At 43.6% G+C, this 19,581-nt stretch overlaps 1 protein-coding gene across 1 annotated transcript in view; it reads left to right on the top strand.

Annotated features, from left to right (window-relative positions):
- The window catches only part of Dhc64C (dynein heavy chain, cytoplasmic), a 115,042-nt gene that overhangs the window by 58,822 nt on the left and 36,639 nt on the right, over positions 1 to 19,581 (top strand). The window contains exons 39-50 of the mRNA XM_088275781.1: positions 2,925 to 3,013; positions 3,626 to 3,735; positions 3,858 to 3,983; positions 4,074 to 4,251; positions 5,020 to 5,129; positions 5,662 to 5,785; positions 6,718 to 6,875; positions 8,005 to 8,131; positions 10,431 to 10,520; positions 11,700 to 11,859; positions 14,969 to 15,156; positions 17,122 to 17,248. Of these exons, the coding sequence (XP_088131907.1) occupies positions 2,925 to 3,013; positions 3,626 to 3,735; positions 3,858 to 3,983; positions 4,074 to 4,251; positions 5,020 to 5,129; positions 5,662 to 5,785; positions 6,718 to 6,875; positions 8,005 to 8,131; positions 10,431 to 10,520; positions 11,700 to 11,859; positions 14,969 to 15,156; positions 17,122 to 17,248 (1,587 nt within the window). The remainder of the gene's footprint in view (positions 1 to 2,924; positions 3,014 to 3,625; positions 3,736 to 3,857; positions 3,984 to 4,073; positions 4,252 to 5,019; positions 5,130 to 5,661; positions 5,786 to 6,717; positions 6,876 to 8,004; positions 8,132 to 10,430; positions 10,521 to 11,699; positions 11,860 to 14,968; positions 15,157 to 17,121; positions 17,249 to 19,581) is intronic.

The raw sequence follows: 19,581 nt of genomic DNA, 5'->3' as shown, positions 1-19,581 counted from the left end.
TAATTTAAGTTATAATTGTTAAATCTGATTTTTTCAGTTTGTATTTCATTGTTAAAGAACGCATAAAAATTAATATTGTGACAATTGTTTCGCCTAGTTATGGCATTTTCAAACGGATGTTGAATGCCATAACTAGGCGAAACAACTATCACAATATTAATTTTTATGTATTTTTTTAACAATAAAATACAACTTAGTAGACTCGAAATATCTGTATTTGATTTAACAATCAATACACATTACTGCATAGTTATGGGAGACTTTAATGCTAAGATTGGAAAGTGCTGTGGAAACGAGAAATTTATAGGACAATTTGGAACCGGACTCCGGAATAACAGAGGTCAGATGCTGGTAAACTTTCTACATGCTAACAAAATGTTTTGCATGAACACATTTTTCAAGAAAAAACCAAAACGCAAATGGACCTGGAGAAGCCCGGATGGTAACATAAAAAACGAAATTGATTTTATTATGGCTAATAAGATGAGCATAGTCACTGATGTCTCAGCGATGCAATGTTTTAGTACCGGAAGTGACCACCGTCTCGTTCGAAGTACTGTGCACTTAGACATCAAACTAGAAAGGAAAAAGCTGATAAAACAAAAAGTAATACGTCCGTTAAATGTTCAGAGCAAGCTTGAGGAAATTTTTCAGCTTGAACTACAAAATCGATTCGCAGCACTGGAAGAGATTGATGACACTGACAACGTCAATAAACTTAACGACAGAATCGTTAATAGCATTAAAGAAACTGCCAAAAAAGTCATAAAGCAGTGCAAAAAGAAAAAAGGGTCAAAACTCTCAGACAAAACGATAGCTCTCATGGACGAACGTCGTAAAAGCAGAAGCATCCAAGACTACAATACCCTGAACAAAAAAGTGAAAAAATCCATGAGATTTGACATTCGTCGTTCAAACACACAGTATATCATGGAGATTGTTGCACAAGGCCGAGGGTCAAATGCATTTAGCAGACACACCTCTATAGGACAGGCCCAACTTTCCAAACTAAAGACACACGATGGGAAGATAACAACAAATCTTAATGATATACTGAAGGAAATAGAACATTTCTATGGGTTATTGTATTCATCTACGATACCAAGTCCTATTGACAGAGCTGCGGACGACAAGAGGGCTACTCTCACAAAGCACTGGTCTGAAGACATCCCAGATATAAGTATATTCGAAATTAAATCGGCCCTAAAACAACTTAAAAACAACAAAGCCCCTGGAGAAGACGGAATTACATCTGAGCTCCTGAAAGTAGGAGGAACCCCTCTGTTGAAAGAGCTTAAAAAACTATTCAACAAGGTAATAGAACATGGAGAAACCCCGGCGACATGGAGTACGAGTATTGTGATATTGTTCCACAAAAAAGGGGATAAATCACTACTCAAAAACTACCGACCCATTTCCCTTCTTTCCCATGTATATAAAGTATTCTCCAGAATTTTAACAAATAGGCTTACGGGTCGATTTGATGAATTCCAACCTCGAGAGCAAGCCGGATTTAGGAAAGGCTTTAGTACTATCGATCATATCCACACGCTAAGACAGATCATACAGAAAACCGAAGAATATAATCAGCCACTCTGCCTTGCCTTTGTAGACTATGAAAAGGCATTTGACTCAATCGAGACATGGGCAGTACTAGATTCACTACAACGCTGCAAAATAGATTATCGGTATATAGAGATAATAAAATCTCTATACAAATCTGCAACAATGATGGTCCAGCTCCATGATAGCACCAACAATATATCTATAAACAAAGGTGTTAGACAAGGAGATGTCATATCTCCAAAACTCTTTACAAACGCCCTAGAAGATATCTTTAAACTGCTGTCCTGGACGAAACGTGGAATAAATATTAACGGAGAGTACATTTCTCACCTCCGATTTGCAGATGACATAGTGCTAATAGCCGAATCACCCGACAAGCTTCAAGACATGCTCTACGACCTTAATGAAGTATCGAATAAAATTGGTCTGAAAATGAACATGGATAAAACAAAAGCCATGATCAATAGTCATATTTCCCAGACCTTTGACCCTATTTCCATTGGAGGAACACAAATAGAGGTTGTAAACGACTATACCTATCTGGGACAAGTAATACAACTTGGGCGAAATAACTTCTCAAAAGAAATCGACAGGCGCATACAACTAGGATGGGCAGCATTTGGAAAACTAAAGTACATTTTTAAAGCGAAAATTCCGCAATGTCTAAAAACTAAGGCATTTAACCAATGCATCCTCCCTGTATTAACTTACGGCGCAGAGACGTGGAACCTAACAGCAAGTCTTACTCATAAAATAAAAGTCACCCAGCGTGCTATGGAGAGATCCATGCTCGGAATATCGCTAAAAGATAGAATCCGAAACGAGGAAATACGCAGAAGAACTCAAGTAGTGGATGCTACCCAACGAATAGGCACACTCAAGTGGCAATGGGCAGGACATATCTGTCGAAGAGACGACGGTCGATGGGGAAGAAAAGTATTGGAATGGCGCCCAAGAACTGGCAAACGAAGCATCGGCCGACCCCCTACAAGATGGACTGACGATATAAGAAGAATAGCGGGAGTGACCTGGATGCGAAAGGCGGAGGATCGAAGAAGATGGAGACTCATGCGGGAGGCCTACGTTCAACAGTGGACGGACACAGGCTGATGATGATGATGACATATTTATTTACGATACAGAGGTCACAATAGACCTAATATGGTCGCAGTGACGTAAGGGACGCAAGATCCTTTGACCTCATAATAAAAAAAATCGAAAATGGGGTAGATGGTAGCATTCGTAATATACGCCAAAATTACCAATTCGGCACTGGCGATCTTGCCCTCTGGGTATCAGCAATCAGGCCCGAATCAGTGCATCTGACATGATTTTTTGTGGTTTTTTTTCCCATCCAGGTCTGAAGAACGAGATCCGCAAGGTGTGCGCCGAGGAGTTCCTCGTGTGCGGCGAGGGCGACGAGCAGGGCGGCGCCTGGATGGAGAAGGTGAGTGCGGCCCGCCCGCAGTAGGCGCTAGACACTGTTTGAACCTCATCCGTTTATATATGCATACCATATAGAATGTGTGTTTCATCAAGTATTTTGTCGTTTCCCAATGCTTACTTGTCCCCTCTTCGGACCCAAGGACGTCATCAGGGACTGCACCTGGGTGGAGAAGGTACGTTCCCTCGCTATATCCAAGAGCTCATAGTACTCGGTTATACGGCGCGTAGCACTCGGTTTTGTTGCATTTAACACTCGGTTGTGTGACGCATAGTACTCGGTTTACGGCGCATAGTAATCGGTTATGCGGCGCATAGTACTCAATTATGCGATGCAAAACACTTGGTTATGCGGCGCATAGCGCTCGATTATGCCATACATAGAACTCAGTTATGAGACGCATAAGACTCGGTTATGAAGCGTATAGAACCCGATTATGTTACATATAATATTCAGTAATCGGTTGTGCGGCTTATACCACTCGGTTATGCGACGCATAGAACTCGTATATGCAGCGCATAATACTTGGTTATGCGGCACATAGCACTCGGTAATGCGGCGCATGGCGCTCCTCCTCGGCTCCCACACTGACACCCTTGTCGACTGTGCACGCAGGTACTGCAGCTGTACCAGATCTGCAAGCTCAACCACGGCCTGATGATGGTAGGGCCATCCGGCAGCGGCAAGTCCACCGCCTGGAGGGTGCTGCTCAAGGCGCTGGAAAGGTAACCAAAATGACCCTTCACGTTCCACTCATGGTCGATTTGATGCCACAAGAATAAGAAGAAGAAGAAGAAAGAAAGTCCTCTCTCTAATGCTTTGGATCGGTTGGTTGTTGGTCTTGCAGGTACGAGGGCGTCGAGGGAGTCGCCCACGTCATCGACCCCAAGGCCATCTCCAAGGAGGCGCTGTACGGCGTGCTGGACCCCAACACGCGCGAATGGACCGACGGGCTCTTCACGCACATCCTCAGGTAGGCCGCGCCCCCTTGCTGACTCCTCCCCTCTCTGGCTCCTCCCCTCGCTCTCCGCCGCCCTAACGCTCGCACGCCTTCCGCCCGCAGGAAGATCATAGACAACGTTCGCGGTGAGATCAACAAGCGGCAGTGGATCATCTTCGACGGGGACGTGGACCCCGAGTGGGTGGAGAACCTCAACTCGGTGCTGGACGACAACAAGCTGCTCACGCTGCCCAACGGCGAGCGGCTCAGCCTGCCGCCCAACGTGCGCGTCATGTTCGAGGTTAGTGCCAGTCGCGCTAGAGGTGAGTGCTAATCATGTTCTAGGTTAGAGCGCGTCATGTTCGAGGTTAGTGTGAGTCATGTTTGAGGTTATTGTGAGTCATGTTCGAGGTTATTGTATTATATTATTGTATTTTATATTAAGTATATTAAGAGGTAACGAGGGGATCCCGAGGGGTGGGGACGAAGTGTCGGCCTCTGTCTGTACATCCTCCTCCCCCCTCATTAATTGAATAGAGCAATATTTATATCTTCAGAAATATTTTGAAGATTTTCCTCTATGTGCAGCTGACAGTCCTTCAGGACTCTATAACTGCTGCGGGTGGATGGTGGGCTCAGATTCCAAAATTAAGTATATTAAATGGGAGTCACAAACTCGGAAATGTGGCCACTGGCTGGTTGTTGTAATTATCTGATGCACAAGGTACCCGAGAGCCTAGCTGCGAGCTGATAGTCATGTTTGAGGTTATTGTGAGTCATGTTTGAGTTTATTGCGAGTCATGTTATAACTTGAACATAATCATGTTTGAGATTAGAGCGTTTGTTTTTCGAGATGAGTGCAAGTAATTTTTTGGGTTAGTGCAAGTCATGTTCGAGGTTGCTGTAAGTCATGTTTGAGGTTATTACAAACCATGTTCAAGGTTAGAACATGTAATGTTTGGGGTTAGTGCAAGTCATGTTTGGGATTAGTGTAAGTCATGTTTGGGGTTACTTCAGATCATATTCTCTCGGTATCCTCACTATTTCAACTCTCCATTATCATGTCCAGGTGCAAGATCTGAAGTATGCCACCCTGGCCACGGTCTCCCGCTGCGGGATGGTTTGGTTCTCGCAGGACGTCCTCACCACCGAGATGATATTTGAGAACTACCTCATGAGGTGCGTATGAATCTGTCTGTTACCTGATCCTTGATGCCGCAGTGCACCTCATGCATTCCTGACCGGATGACTGAGGTCTGGAAGCCGGGGCAGTCCTATGGCTGTATCTGAGATGTCTCTACCCGCAATATTCACTAACCTCGATGCCACATTGGGAGTGCCTCAGGGCGCCTCTCTAGAACCCCTTCTATATCTGTTACCCGATGCATTCCTGACCGGATGACTGAGGTCTGGAAGCCGGGGCAGTCCTATGGCTGTATCTGAGATGTCTCTACCCGCAATATTCACTAACCTCGATGCCACATTGGGAGTGCCTCAGGGCGCCTCTCTAGAACCCCTTCTATATCTGTCACCCGATGCATTCCTGACCGAATGACTGAGGTCTGGAAGCCGGGGCAGTCCTATGGCTGTATCTGAGATGTCTCTACCTGCAATATAATAAAGATAAGGGTTTGAATGACACGTGTGTTGAGATTGCCAGAGCGGCTTGTGTTGGGGAATCGGGTTCTCATTGGAGACTTGTCTGCTGCAGGTTGAAGAACATCGCCCTGGAGGACGGGGACGAGGACTCGCTGAGCTTCATGACCGTGCCGGGCAAGGCCTCCCAGCCCGGGGAGCCGGCCAGCCCCGACGAGATCATCTCGCCCGCCCTGCAGGTAACTTGGGATGATAACGGCCAGAAGGCGGTAATAGGATGGCAACAGCCATGTGTACTTATGATAACGGCCGTGATGGTGGCAAGAAGGCGGTAATAGGATGGCAACAGCCATGTGTACTTATGATAACGGCCGTGATGGCGGCAAGAAGGCGGTAGTCAAGCGATCAATCGACGAAGCGCCCTTGAGGTAGTATTTTACGAAAATGGCTCTATATAAGTTATCCAAATTTATTATTATTAATCAGATGATCAATCACCACAAATTTTAACAAACTTTAAGTATCGGCATTTACAAGGCTTACAATCTGCCGTCAGCATCCTCGAGTTGTAGTAAATACATATCACCGGGAGGGGAAGCTTAACTTACCTTACTGGTCCAATGTGGAATCTCATTCAACATTGGTTTTTTCCTCTTAGGTCCCATGTCGGATGTTATTCGACATTTTTTTCATCATCAGTATTATTTATTCAAATTCCAAGCTTACAATTTTGTCACTCGTATCTATTAGGGTGGAGACTGTCCGGAGCATTTCGTCGTAACATAACGTCGTAACATAACATCGTAACATACGAAACTATGGATGGAGCGCTCCGCTCGCTGTACTGAACAGTCACATGTATATGTATAACAGCGAAGACAAAATATTTTTTTCCAGTTGGAATGTAACTGTCTACCTAGTTTTTTATTTTTACTTTTGGGGGATATTTTTTTCTAATTGGAATGTAACTGTCTACCTATTTTTTTTTAATTTTTGGTGGACCATTTTTTTTTCCAATTGGAATGTAAATTTCTACCTAAGGTTTTTTATTCTATTTTGGGGGACCGGAAAGGGTTAGAGTAATTTTTGATAAATAGGGCACGCAGCCCCAGTCATTGCTTGTATTTTCCCTCTCCACTTCCTCACCCGGACGTGTGGTTGTGTGCTGCAGACCCAGAGGGCGGTGGCCGCGCTGCTGGCGCCGCTCTTCTCCGCGGACGGGCTGGTGGTGCGCTGCGCCGAGCGCGCCGCCACGCTGGAGCACGTCATGGACTTCACGCGCCACCGCGCGCTCGGCTCGCTCTTCTCCATGCTCAACCAGGGCGTCAGGTACGCCCACCGTCAGTCACCCCGCTATACGCCCGCGCATATTGGACCGAGTGGCCATTGGACCGAGTGGCCATTGGACCGAGTGGCCGTTGGACCGAGTGGCCATTGGCTAAGGTGGCCATTGGTCAAAGTGCCTTATTAATCATAATCTTATTAATCATTTGTGTCGGGTTGTGGTCCCGTGGTTAGTGTCGCGGACTCTCGAGCCGGAGTTGCTCAGTTCAAACCCACTCTACCACAATTTGATACCTATTTCTAATAATGAGCCGCTTAGGCTCACGGAAATAGTATGAAATTGAAGTATTTTTGTAAATTATGAAAACACAATAGTTATTTGTCATAATGGTTATTGGTCAAAGAAGCCATTAGTAAAAAGGGCCAACGACCCTTATATCCATTGGTTTTAGTGGACAATGACCATTGTTTGTAGTGGTATTGCCATTGGAAGCCATTGCTCGAGGTGGCCATTGGCCAAAGTGGCCTTTTCCAATGTGACCATTGGCCAATGTGGGCATTGATCAATATGGCCGCTGGCCAAAGTGGCCTTTCCAATGTCACCATCAGCCAATGTGGGCATTGATCAATATGGCCGTCGGCCAAAGTGGCCTTTCCAATGTCACCATTAGCCAATGTGGGCATTGATAAATATGGCCATTTGCCAAAGTGGCCACGGCCATAATTGACCGATTAATGACTCCTAAATTTCGATTGGTCGATATGGCCATTGGCATATTTTTTATTCCTTTATGTCCTTATGATGCGGCCAGATAAATTAGGTTCTTTCATCAATTGATTCGGCAGTCACTTTGTGGTAAAATCTATACATTTTTGAGTAATGTTTTACTTAGTAAATACCACTATTTCTTAAAATCTACTGTGACACATGTTTTGATGCATTCCGCATCATTTTCAAACACCATACGGTGTTTAAAAATGCTTCGGAATGAATCGAAACACGTGTCACAGTAGATTTTAAGAAATAGTGGTATTTACTTAGTAAAACATTAATTGATGTGGTTCTGTCCGCATCCATCGTCCGTGTGTTGGCACCTAGAGAGGTGAATAGTTTTGATTGCTTGACGAGTTTGTGTAGAGTGTTGTGTTGACGGATGCTATGGTACTGCCGCAGGAACGTGCTGGGCTACAACCGGCAGCATCCGGACTTCCCGATCACGCCGGAGCAGATGGACGCCTACATCCCCAAGGTGCTGGTCTACTCGCTGCTCTGGTCCTTCTCCGGGGACTCCAAGCTCAAGGTCTGTGCGCCGCATTCACTCGCATACCTATTATCTGCCTGAATACTTTATTACCTCTCAGATCATGTCCATGATCACTTGGTTCTTCCCAACAAAGGACACTTTCCATTCCTCGCCATAACACATCATTCTTCAGTAATTCCTTCTCTGTCCAAGCGGCCAGACTATGGAATGAATTACCTCTCCGCGTAAACAAATGCACCTTCTCTAATAACTTTCAAAAAACGTCTGAGATATTACCATCCATCATCAGGATCCTAACTGTCCATCAAACCTCCTCCCTCTACCTCCTTCCCTAAACTCCCTTCTTCCTTTGCCTTCCTTATTATCATCAATTTGTAATTTATGTTTTTTTAAATGTTCAAGTACTATCTACCCTCTGATTGCAAACAGCTATATGTGGTATCAAACGTTTTGACCAATATCACTAGTCTGTTTTTGGTTAGTTGGAAGATATTGCTTTTTAGCAATAAGCCCGCCAATGCACTTATTTCTCTTCTGTACATGAAGTTTAAATAACTAAAAAATAAACCCACCCACAATGTGGCGTCTTTTGATCCACGAAACCATAGGGAAATGAAGATACTATGATTTAACACTCTCCTTATCGTTCATCATTCACCTTGTGTAATACCACTTAGTCGTGACTACCGGTTTCGGAATAACCATTCCGTCATCAGGTTGTTAAAATAAAATTATTACAGTCTGACATTTGTACAAGAGTAAAATTTCGAAAGAGAGAATGGAGACAGATGAATCGCAATGAGAATATTTTTAACCCGATGGTTGCCAGAGACGAGATATCTCGGCAAATGGCGGAGTGCCCGTATGGCCAGAGACGAGATATCTCGTCAGTACTTTTGATGACGTATTACTCCGCAGTTTTAACTCATATTGACAATCTGTCAAAAACGGAACATACATTGCCATCAGTTGAAGTTGTCACAAAATATTTTATAAAGTTTTTAAATACTTTTAAGTGATTTATCGGTATCACTTTCAGCTGACAGTTGACAGATGTCATTAGGGCTACCACTCAAACCACTTGAAATATTGATTATTTTAATCGATTGTTTTGAACGCCAGGGGTTTTTATTTTGCTAATTTTTTTTTGTGTTTTTCTTATTATTTTAAAATATTCCATTGATAAATAATAGTTGTGTGTTAATATTAAATTTAATAATAACTTGCGTGTGCGACTTAGTGTGACAACCCTGAAAATTTGAAACTGGTTTAACTTCAAGAATAAAACTCTAACAATCGATGCGGGATATAATATTTGGTAAGTAAATTATAATTCAATAAAAACAACAAAAAAAAAAATCTTTAGACAACTTTTTTTTGTTCAAAAAAATACTTGGCCTGTTGAGCACTGCGGCGTAATTTATTTGCGGCTATGAAAAGGTTAAAGGCGGACTTGAAGTTAAATTTAGTTGGCTGATCAGGCGAGGATGACGTGATGGACAGTTAGGGTTCCGAGGATAGACAGTCTCCTGAAGGTGTACAGAGAAGGCGCACTCTTGGTGTGGAGATGCGGGCTGTTCCAGTGCAGAAATGGCTGAAGGAATGAAGTTTTTGGTATGGAACGTTACAAAGTAGCAAATCCTTGAAATCTGTACTTTCTCAGCATTTCTTCTCCATGTTATGATGGATAAATTTAAACGTTGTGTTTCACTCTCTCTCGCTGCTCGCCGATAGTGTGTGAAGGAGACGTGTATTGACCAGTGCTTACTTTTTGTTATTTTATTATGATTTTATGTTATAAGACTATTTGTTACAAGACTTTTTGTTTCTCCATTAGTGTATTTTTAATTTTTATATTAGATACTGTATACATCGCTCACTCCTTTCAAGAACGTCATAAATCATAAAACTTGATTTTTCAGGAGGACGTTTTTAAAGTTTAAAAATATAATACAATGCATTGAAAATAAATATCAAGCCACTTACTGAACTTTTTACTGTGCAACAGATCTTTTTAGGTAAAACCTGAGGGCTTTTTCTGCATTTGAAAAATATTTAGTATATTTTAAAAAACAATGAAACAATACCTTTTCTTCAAAATGCAAAAACAACACTTTCTGCCCTGCAGCGGGTAAATATTAAGTTAAAAATATGCAGCTTTTGCTGGGATATAGTACATTTTCTGAGCATTCCAAAAACATGCACAACTGAAAATTTACGATTTTCGATTTATGACGTTCTTGAAAGGAGTGAGCGACATGTGTATTATATGAATTATCTTAACGGCTTCATCCGTTCAATAAATAAATGAATAAATCACCTGGTTGCATTTCAGGGTCGCTGTGAGCTGGGAGACTTCATACGCTCCATCAGCACCGTACCTCTTCCACCGGCCAACGTCAATCAGCCCATCATCGACTTTGAGGTACGTTACCATTCAAGTATGTTGATCAATAAAGGCTGTCGGTCAATTATGCCTGTTGATCGATAGAGGCTATTGATCGATAGAGTCTTTTGATCAATAGAGGCTATTGATCTATAAAGCCTGTTGATCAATTGAGCTTGTTGATCAATACATCCATAGAGCGTTTATCAATGGAGTACATGCGCCGTGGCATAGTTGGGTAGACTGTGAAACTGGCGTCGCGGGTTGGACTCCCGCCAAGTACAAAATGAATTCAACAAAGATTTATTTTCAATCGGTCTGGGTGTTTGTGGTGAATTTTTCACATTTACCGTCCCTATCCTCACTATCCTACCTGCAGACAAGCCTCTAATAGAGACTTTGCGGGTTATTCCTTTAAAAAACAAAAAAGTGTATGAATTGATTAATTGATAAAGGAGCAATGGATCAATAGATCAATGGAGCCTATTGTTTAATAGACCCTCTTGATCTATTCCGCCTATTGATCTGTTGGTTTATTGAGCCTATGGATCGATCAAGCCTGTTGGTCTATTGAGCCTGTGGATCGATCAAGCCTGTTGGTCTTTTGAGCCTGTGGATCGATCAAGCCTGTTGGTCTTTTGAGCCTATGGATCGATCAAGCCTGTTGGTCTATTGAGCCTGTGGATCGATCAAGCCTGTTGGTTTTTTGAGCCTATGGATCGATCAAGCCTGTTGGTCTTTTGAGCCTATGGATCGATCAAGCCTGTCGGTCTATTGAGCCTTTCAATTAATTTTGCCTGTAGGTTTAATAGAGCCTTTTGATTGCCCGCCTCCGTAGTGTAATGGTCGGCACGCTCAGCTACCGTTATGCAGGTCCCGGGTTGGAATCCCAGGGGGAGTCAAATAAATATAAGTGATTTTTTCACTCTAATATTTATTCAATATCACCCTGGACTGGTACCTGAAGCGGAGGGCTGATCACCTTTCCTTCATGTGTTAATGATGGAGGTAACACTGTGTTTATACGATGCAGTGCCCTATGCACCATTGGGTGCGGATAAGGGTTAGAGGAAGAATTAATATATTGATTGTTAAGATCTGTGGACCTATATTATCGTTGGTCTATTGAGCCTGTGGATCAATAAAGCCTGTGGACCTATATGGCCTGCTGATAAACAGAAAGATTGTGTTTTGTTGAGTATATTTGTATGTCGGCAGGTGTCCATCACTGGGGAGTGGGCGCCGTGGTCGGCCAAGGTGCCGCAGATCGAGGTGGAGACGCACAAGGTGGCCGCGCCCGACGTGGTGGTGCCCACGCTGGACACGGTGCGCCACGAGGCGCTGCTCTACACCTGGCTGGCCGAGCACAAGCCACTCGGTGAGGCACCCCACCTCCCGTAGTAGTCACAACCCTAGCATAGTAGTGTAACCTCTTGCATAGTAACGAGCTGGACACGGTGCGCCACGAGGCGCTGCTCTACACCTGGCTGGCCGAGCACAAGCCGCTCGGTGAGGCACCCCACCTCCCGTAGTAGTCACAACCCTAGCATAGTAGTGTAACCTCTTGCATAGTAACGAGCTGGACACGGTGCGCCACGAGGCGCTGCTCTACACCTGGCTGGCCGAGCACAAGCCGCTCGGTGAGGCACCCCGCCTCCCGTAGTAGTCATCAACCCTTCATATTACCCATAGTAGTCAGCATGCTGAGAAGTTCCTGATTAGCCCACACTAGATTATCCCTCCTGTTCCCATCACAGATTCAAATAAAAACATATTTAATTAGCTAGAAGAAACAAAAATCCACTAAATGATCTATAAGTAAATAATAAATGCAATTTCCATCTAAAAAAACAAAAACTCAGCACGCTCGGCTACCGCGTTCGATCCCCAGGCCAAATAAATGTGGAGGTCCTCACCAAAACGTTACATTTTCATTATAAATGATTTTAAGTAATCAGGAATTCTAGCTTGTAAAATCGTTACGTTGACACACCCGCCTCAGCAGCAGTGAGATTTTTATAGGAAAAACGGAGAAAAAGGTGCTGGAGGCAGGGGTCAAGTAGGCCGGGATTAATTGAAACTCTATGACACTTCTATCTTCATCGATTTATTAATTGAAACAAAACAAAAAAAAACCCACCAGTATAACCTTAAAACTAGACACTCTTAAAAACTAATTGTCCTTTATATATAACTTAACCTACACTAAACATAATTATAACTGACTCAATTAACGCTTAAAAATTACCTTATATCTAAACCACTTAATGTCACATCGACGACACTAACACTCGCGGGGCGGCGTCGGCAGGACGACGCAGCCAAGGTTTCCTGGAGACAGGCCCGCGGAAGGGGGGCGCAAGGGGCCGTGTGCGAGGCCGCGAAAGTGGCCCAACACGAAGGGCGCAAGGGGCCGTGTGCGAGGCCGCGAAAGTGGCCCAACGCGGGGGCGGTGTGACATCCCTTGTGCTGATGAGGCGGCCGGCGGGAGAGAGAAGGGCGTAATCCGCGTATCGAAGAGGAAATACCGGATGACTCGCCCCAGGTCACCTACGTGATGCGCTGCGGAGCGTCCTCCTGACGGTCCGCAAGAGGCCGGCAATCAGCCACAATGATGCACCGCCCCGTCGTCACTTCACAACATTCACTTACACTTGACAACTTAGTTTAGTTTAGTTTGAACAACAACAACAATTTAATTTTATTTGAACTTTACCTCCCCGGTTTCAAACCGGGGAGCTCACGAAGCAACACGTCCAGCCGCAAGGGGCTAAGGACGCCGACGTTTTATTTAAACTTAGCCTCCCCGGTTTAAAACCGGGGAGCTCGCGAAGCAATACGTCCAGCCGCAAGGGGCTTCGGACGCCGACCTTCTTTCAAAATCGGCCCGAGGGTCGCCTCCGGGCTGAGGGCCATAAAAATGCCTAGAGGAAGGGGAAGATAGTTGCCAGGTCGACCCCTGGCATGGAAATTTCCATCCGTCTGGCTCGACCCCGTGGGTCCTTGCAGACAATGGCCCTATACCTGAGCTGACCGTGACTTCAAGCTTCAGGTATATTCGTTGCAATTCGTTAAACAATATTTATTTAAAAAAATAATAATTTACTTTTATCTTTATCGTAACTGAATTTTCGGCCAGACTAAAAATGCCACACATCAACGTTTTGGTGCGATTTACTGATTTCATATTGGTATTACGGGGTCGGGTACCGGTAATAATAACTCGTAATTAGGATGCAATCGGTTTATTCAACAGGTCGCTATGACAGTACAAGGACAAGTGTGTGCAGTCTCCCCTGCATCAATCGCATAAGGGTATAACGTAAACATTCCCCGGCCTGCTCCTAGCGGGCACACAGCGAGTGTTTTTGCCTAGAATTTTCACTCATGAATTACATGTCACTTTAAACATAAAGAGTAAATCCACTCACGAGTAGGCATAGGCTATGAAACTTATAAGGTTGAAGCCTGAGTAGGGACATGATAAACGGTGTTGCATGAGCCGTAGCTAGATTTCAGAGTCACTTGGACGTTAGGTAATTCAAAAAAAAAATCCTACGGGGCGTACAGGGTCATAGTTCAAGTTGCTAGAATTACTGCGCCGTAACATTGGTCTAACACAGGATTGGTCACGTTTTGTCGCAACGTTAATTAAGATTTTGATAGTAATAATAAATAATAAATCCCTTACCGCACCCCAATAGTGCATAGGGCACTGCTTCATATAAACGCAGTGTTATCTTGATTGATTACACATGAAGGAAAGGTGATCAGCCCTCCGCTCTAGGTACCAGTCCAGTGTAATATTGAATAAACATAAGAGTGAAAAAATCACTTATATTTATTAAACCCTCCTGGGAATCGAACCCGGGACCTCCAGAATGGTAGGCGAGCATGCTGACCATTACACTACGGAGGCGGAGATTTTGATAGAACACAGTAAAAAGAACAGATTTGCATTTAACGGATTTTTGTGTGAAATATTGGAAGCGTAACTTTTTGGTGAGGACCTCCACATTTATAAGAACCTATTGCTGTTTAGCCAACATTTATAGCTATTGGTTTCGGGAACAGCTATTTTGGGAGCGGCGTGTTGCCGCGTTTTGTGGTCACGTGTTGGTCATAGTGTTTGTTAATGTAAGGGAGTAGTGCACAGAGTGAAAACAAAATAATGTACTTACAGTTGGTTCCATTATTGAAATAAATGCGATTTTATACTGAATACTGGAATCAAATAATGACAAATAATTTACAATATATGGAGTCAAAGAAGTAAAGTTAGGACCTAAATAAAACGTCTGTTTGCTTCAACGACCCAAGCAGTTCTCCCGGCTTTTTAAGCTCTCTCGATTCAGAATCGGGTCCGCTCGGAAATCTTCAGTTTAGTTCGTATCGAAACGCCTCCGCACGGCTCACGTCGGCGCGACAACCCAACGGTGTCACCACAAACCTAACCTAACCTAACTGCTTGTTGCGGTGTGCCCCAGTGCTGTGCGGGCCCCCCGGCTCCGGGAAGACCATGACGCTGTTCTCGGCGCTGCGCGCGCTGCCCGACATGGAGGTGGTGGGCCTGAACTTCTCCTCGGCCACCACGCCGGAGCTGCTGCTGAAGACCTTCGACCACTACTGCGAGTACCGCAAGACGCCTAACGGGGTCGTGCTGGCGCCCGTGCAGGTAACTCTCCAAAACAATCCTATCAAAGTCATTTTGAGGAAGAAAAATTGATATCTAACAAAATAATCATTATTTATTGTAACTGCAGACAGTTGGTAGAATTCCATATTGAATTGTTGGGTAATATATCCCAAATTAAACAAGGTTTATTGTCCGCCTCCGTAGTGTAATGGTCAGCACGCTCGGCTACCGTTCTGGAGGTCCCGGGTTCGATTCCCAAGGGGGTAAAATAAATATTAGTGATTTTTTCACCGTAATATTTATTCAATATTACCATGGACTGGTGCCTGAAGCGGAGGGCTGATCACCTTTCCTTAATGTATAAACTATCAAGATAACACTGCGTTTATTGACACAGTGCCCTATGCACCATTTGGGTGCGGATAAGGGTTTTATATATATATTATATTATTGGATTGAATTCTACATTTGTTTATGTATACGTTCGTCTTATCACGACATTATCAAACACTGACTAAAAATATTTTAAAAATGTCCTTATATGCTAGCAATAATTGGTATTATTAGGTCTAGGAGTACATATAACGGTGGGTAATGGGATTTTTATGAATGTTAAGATGAGCAGACATAAAACTACATTGCTTATCTTAACATTCATATGCAACATTTTGAGTGTGTCCAAATACTTGTTCACAAAATCTGGATTATCTCCAATTACAGCTGATATTTTCATGTTATTTTTTGACATCTCATCAAAGGTGAAGAAGGATATGGAAGTCTGGGCATTTACGGGGCTGACGACCGTCATAGGCTGGTTTAAGTGATCACTTTACACACGTGTAACATTCGCCAATTCTACCCATTATTGACAACCACACTACTCAAATTCTCGGAAGTTCTACATATATATGAACCAATTTAGAAACCTTGTTCTTGAATCACTAGAACTTCACTAGAGACATCTATTGGTGAGATGTAAAGAAGCTTTTTATTAAGCAGAAACTCTTATATTAGTATTCTGCTAGTATGTTGCGTTCTATTCTCTCTGCCTACCCCTGCGGAGAAGCGACGTGATGGTTAGTTAGTTAGTTAGTTAGCGCCGTAAATGCCCAGACTTCCATATTCTTCTTCACCTTTGATGAGATGTCAAAAAATAATATGAAAATATCAGCTGTAATTGGAGATAATCCAGATTTTGTGAACAAGTATTTGGACACACTCAAAACGTTGTAAAGAAAAATGATATCTAACAAAATTATCATTTACAAAATACATATAGAATCCATTTTTAAGAAAACCGCAAAAAGCCCAAACGAGAAGTTTGGAAGGAATTAGAAGAGGCCTACTTTCGGCATCAAATTTGTCCGTCTCCGTAGGGTAACGTTCAGCACGCTCGGCTACCGTGCTGGAGGTCCCTGGTTCAATCCCCAAAGGAGGGTTAAATAAATAATAATAATAAATAATAAAACCCTTATCCGCACCCCAATGGTGCATAGGGCACTGCTACATATGAACACAGTGTTATCTTGATCGTTTACATACGAAGGAAAGGTGATCGGCCCTCCGCTTCAGGTACCAGTCCAGGGTAATATTGAATAAATAAATACAAGTGATTTTTTCACTCTAATATTTATTCAATGTCTGTACCCGACGGATTCTCCAGTTCTTTGGAAACATTGCGCGTGGCAACGAGGATAGCCTGGAACGACTAGTTGTGATCTTTAGCCTGGAGGAAAAGAGAGGGAGAGGAAGATCCCCCACACGGTGGACCGATCAAATGAAGGCAGCAGCAGGCACCTCGGTGGTTGGAGCGCTACGTGCAGCGCAGGCAAGGGATAACTGGAGAAGAGTCATTGCTTCTGCAAGGGTCACAACCCTCAGCAATGAGGAATAAGACGAAGAAGAAGATGAATTTATTCAATATTTATATACGCGCTTTGATGCAGATAACGGTGTTCTGACCTTCTGCGAAAATTCAATTGGTGTTTATTTTGATTTCTACAGCTCGGCAAGTGGCTGGTGCTGTTCTGCGACGAGATCAACCTGCCCGACATGGACCAGTACGGCACGCAGCGCGTCATCTCCTTCCTGCGCCAGCTGCTGGAGCACCGGGGCTTCTACCGCGCTTCCGGTGAGTCTGGCGAGCGAGCGGCTGTCCGGCTATTTAAAAAAAAAAAAAACTTAAATGTACACGTCCTCTTCTAACCCTTATCCGCACCCAATGGTGCATAGGGCACTGCGTCATATTGACGCAGCTTATCTTGATCGTTACTTACATGAAGACAAGGTAAACATGAATAGAAATGATAACATTTAACCATACTGTATACATCGATATGAGATCAAAAGATGCCGCAAAAGTCAAAAGTCGCAATTTACGATGAGTCGAGTGAAAAGGTAAAATTACTCTTCCCGCAGATAGTGTGTTAATTCTTCTTCCTCTAACCCTTATCCGCACCCAATGGTGCATAGGGCACTGCATCATATAAACGCAGTGTTATCTCTCGTTCACGCATGAACGAAAGGTGATCACCCCTGCGCTTCAGGGACCAGTCCAGGGTAATATCAAATAAATATCATAGTGTAAAATCACTAATGTTTAATTTCAACCCCCCTGGGAATCGAACTCGGGACCTCCAGGACGGTAGCTAAACATGCTCACCATTACACCACGGAGGCGGACAAATATACATGTATATACATATAACTTATCCTGGTGCAGATTGCGGCTCTGATCATAATCTGCTGATTGCACAAATCAGAGCCAAGTTCAAAATTATAAAAAGGGATAAGTTTAAAACTTTAAACCTCAATGAGCCAGCAATTAAATGTTTTGGCACAGATATCAGGAAACAAGACGCTGATTTCAACGTAAACTCCTCAGAAAATGTCGAACAGCGTTGGAACAGTCTCAAAGAGAAAATTGTCAAGACTGCAATGAAATATCAGGAGCCGAGAAATGAAAAGAGGAAATCTTGGATATCAGACCCCACATGGGATATGATATCAAAGCGAAAAGCGATGAGAGTAAAAGGAACCTCATCTGCAGAAGCGAAACAAGAATACTCTAGGCTCAATAAAGATATACAAAGACATTGCCGACGAGACAAAAATAAACAAATTTCGGATATCTGTGCTGAGATAGAAGATAAAGCGAATAGCGTCACTACAAAGGATCTTTTCCAAAAGGTTAAACTCTTAACCCGTGCCTTCAAACCTCAGACATGGGCAATAGAGGACCAAAATGGAAGCGTTCTGACGGACATTGGCAGCGTCTTGGAGAGATGGCGAGGTTACTGCTCCGGACTATATGCCGAGACCTCAACAGCAGGAAGTCCTTCCTTTGAGAATCAAACCATGGAACCCGACATTTTGGAAGAAGAGATTCGAAATGCACTGAAAAAACTAAATGCAACAAGTCCCCCGGCAATGACTGCATACAGGCCGAGCTTCTAAAAGAACTAGGGGATAAGGGCATAAAAACAGTGCTGGATCTCTGCAACCTCATATGGAGAACGGGAACATGGCCTCAGGAATGGGCTGAATCTGTTTTCATTCCTCTTCACAAAAAAGGCTCATCCAAAAAGTGTGAAAACTATAGGACAATAGCACTTATCTCTCACACCAGCAAGATAATGCTATATGTTCTAAAAGCACGATTACACAGTTACATTGGATGGCAAATACCAAAGGAACAAGCTGGTTTTGTGAAAGGAAGAGGAACAAGAGAGCAGATCCTCAACATCCGCCAAGTGATCGAAAAAAGCCGAGAGTTCCTGACGCCAACAGTTTTATGCTTTATCGATTACAAAAAAGCTTTCGACTGCGTGAAGTGGGAACATCTGTGGAAAGTACTCATGGAGATGGGAGTCCCATCCCATTTGATAAAACTCATCCATGGACTTTATGCCCAAAGTAAGGCAATCGTAAGAATCAATGGCATAAACACTGCAAGCTTCCCCACTGAGAAAGGTGTAAGACAGGGATGCATACTCTCCCCTGACCTGTTTAACATCTATGGGGAATACATCATGCGCAGGGCTCTCTACGAATGGAATGGAGGAGTGTCCATTGGTGGCGTAAAGCTGTCCAATATACGATATGCGGACGACACAACACTTCTGGCCAAAGACCCAAAAGAGATGGTAGATCTCCTTAAACGAGTAGAGATTGAGAGCAAGGCACTGGGACTAGAGATTAACCAAAGCAAGACCAAGATCATGATCATAGATCGATCTAAGAAGTTTGGTGATCTCGGGAACTCACTGGAAGGTTTAGAGATAATAAACGAGTTCCAGTTCCTTGGATCTCAAATCAGCAATGAAGGAACTTGTGAAGGAGAGATTAGACGTCGTATCGCCATCGCCAAAAGTGCCATGTCTAAGCTAGACAAAATTTGGAAAGACCGGGGTGTGAGTAACAACACCAAGATGAAGCTTGTCAGGAGCTTGGTCCACTCCATTT

This window comes from Brachycentrus maculatus, unplaced genomic scaffold, assembly GCF_059751285.1.
Source record: "Brachycentrus maculatus isolate JH-2025_06_01 unplaced genomic scaffold, ASM5975128v1 h1tg000987l, whole genome shotgun sequence".
In the NCBI taxonomy this organism is placed as follows: Eukaryota; Metazoa; Arthropoda; class Insecta; order Trichoptera; family Brachycentridae; genus Brachycentrus; species Brachycentrus maculatus.
The sequence above is the reverse complement of the archived record's forward strand: the minus strand, read 5'-3'. Positions and strand labels throughout refer to the sequence as shown.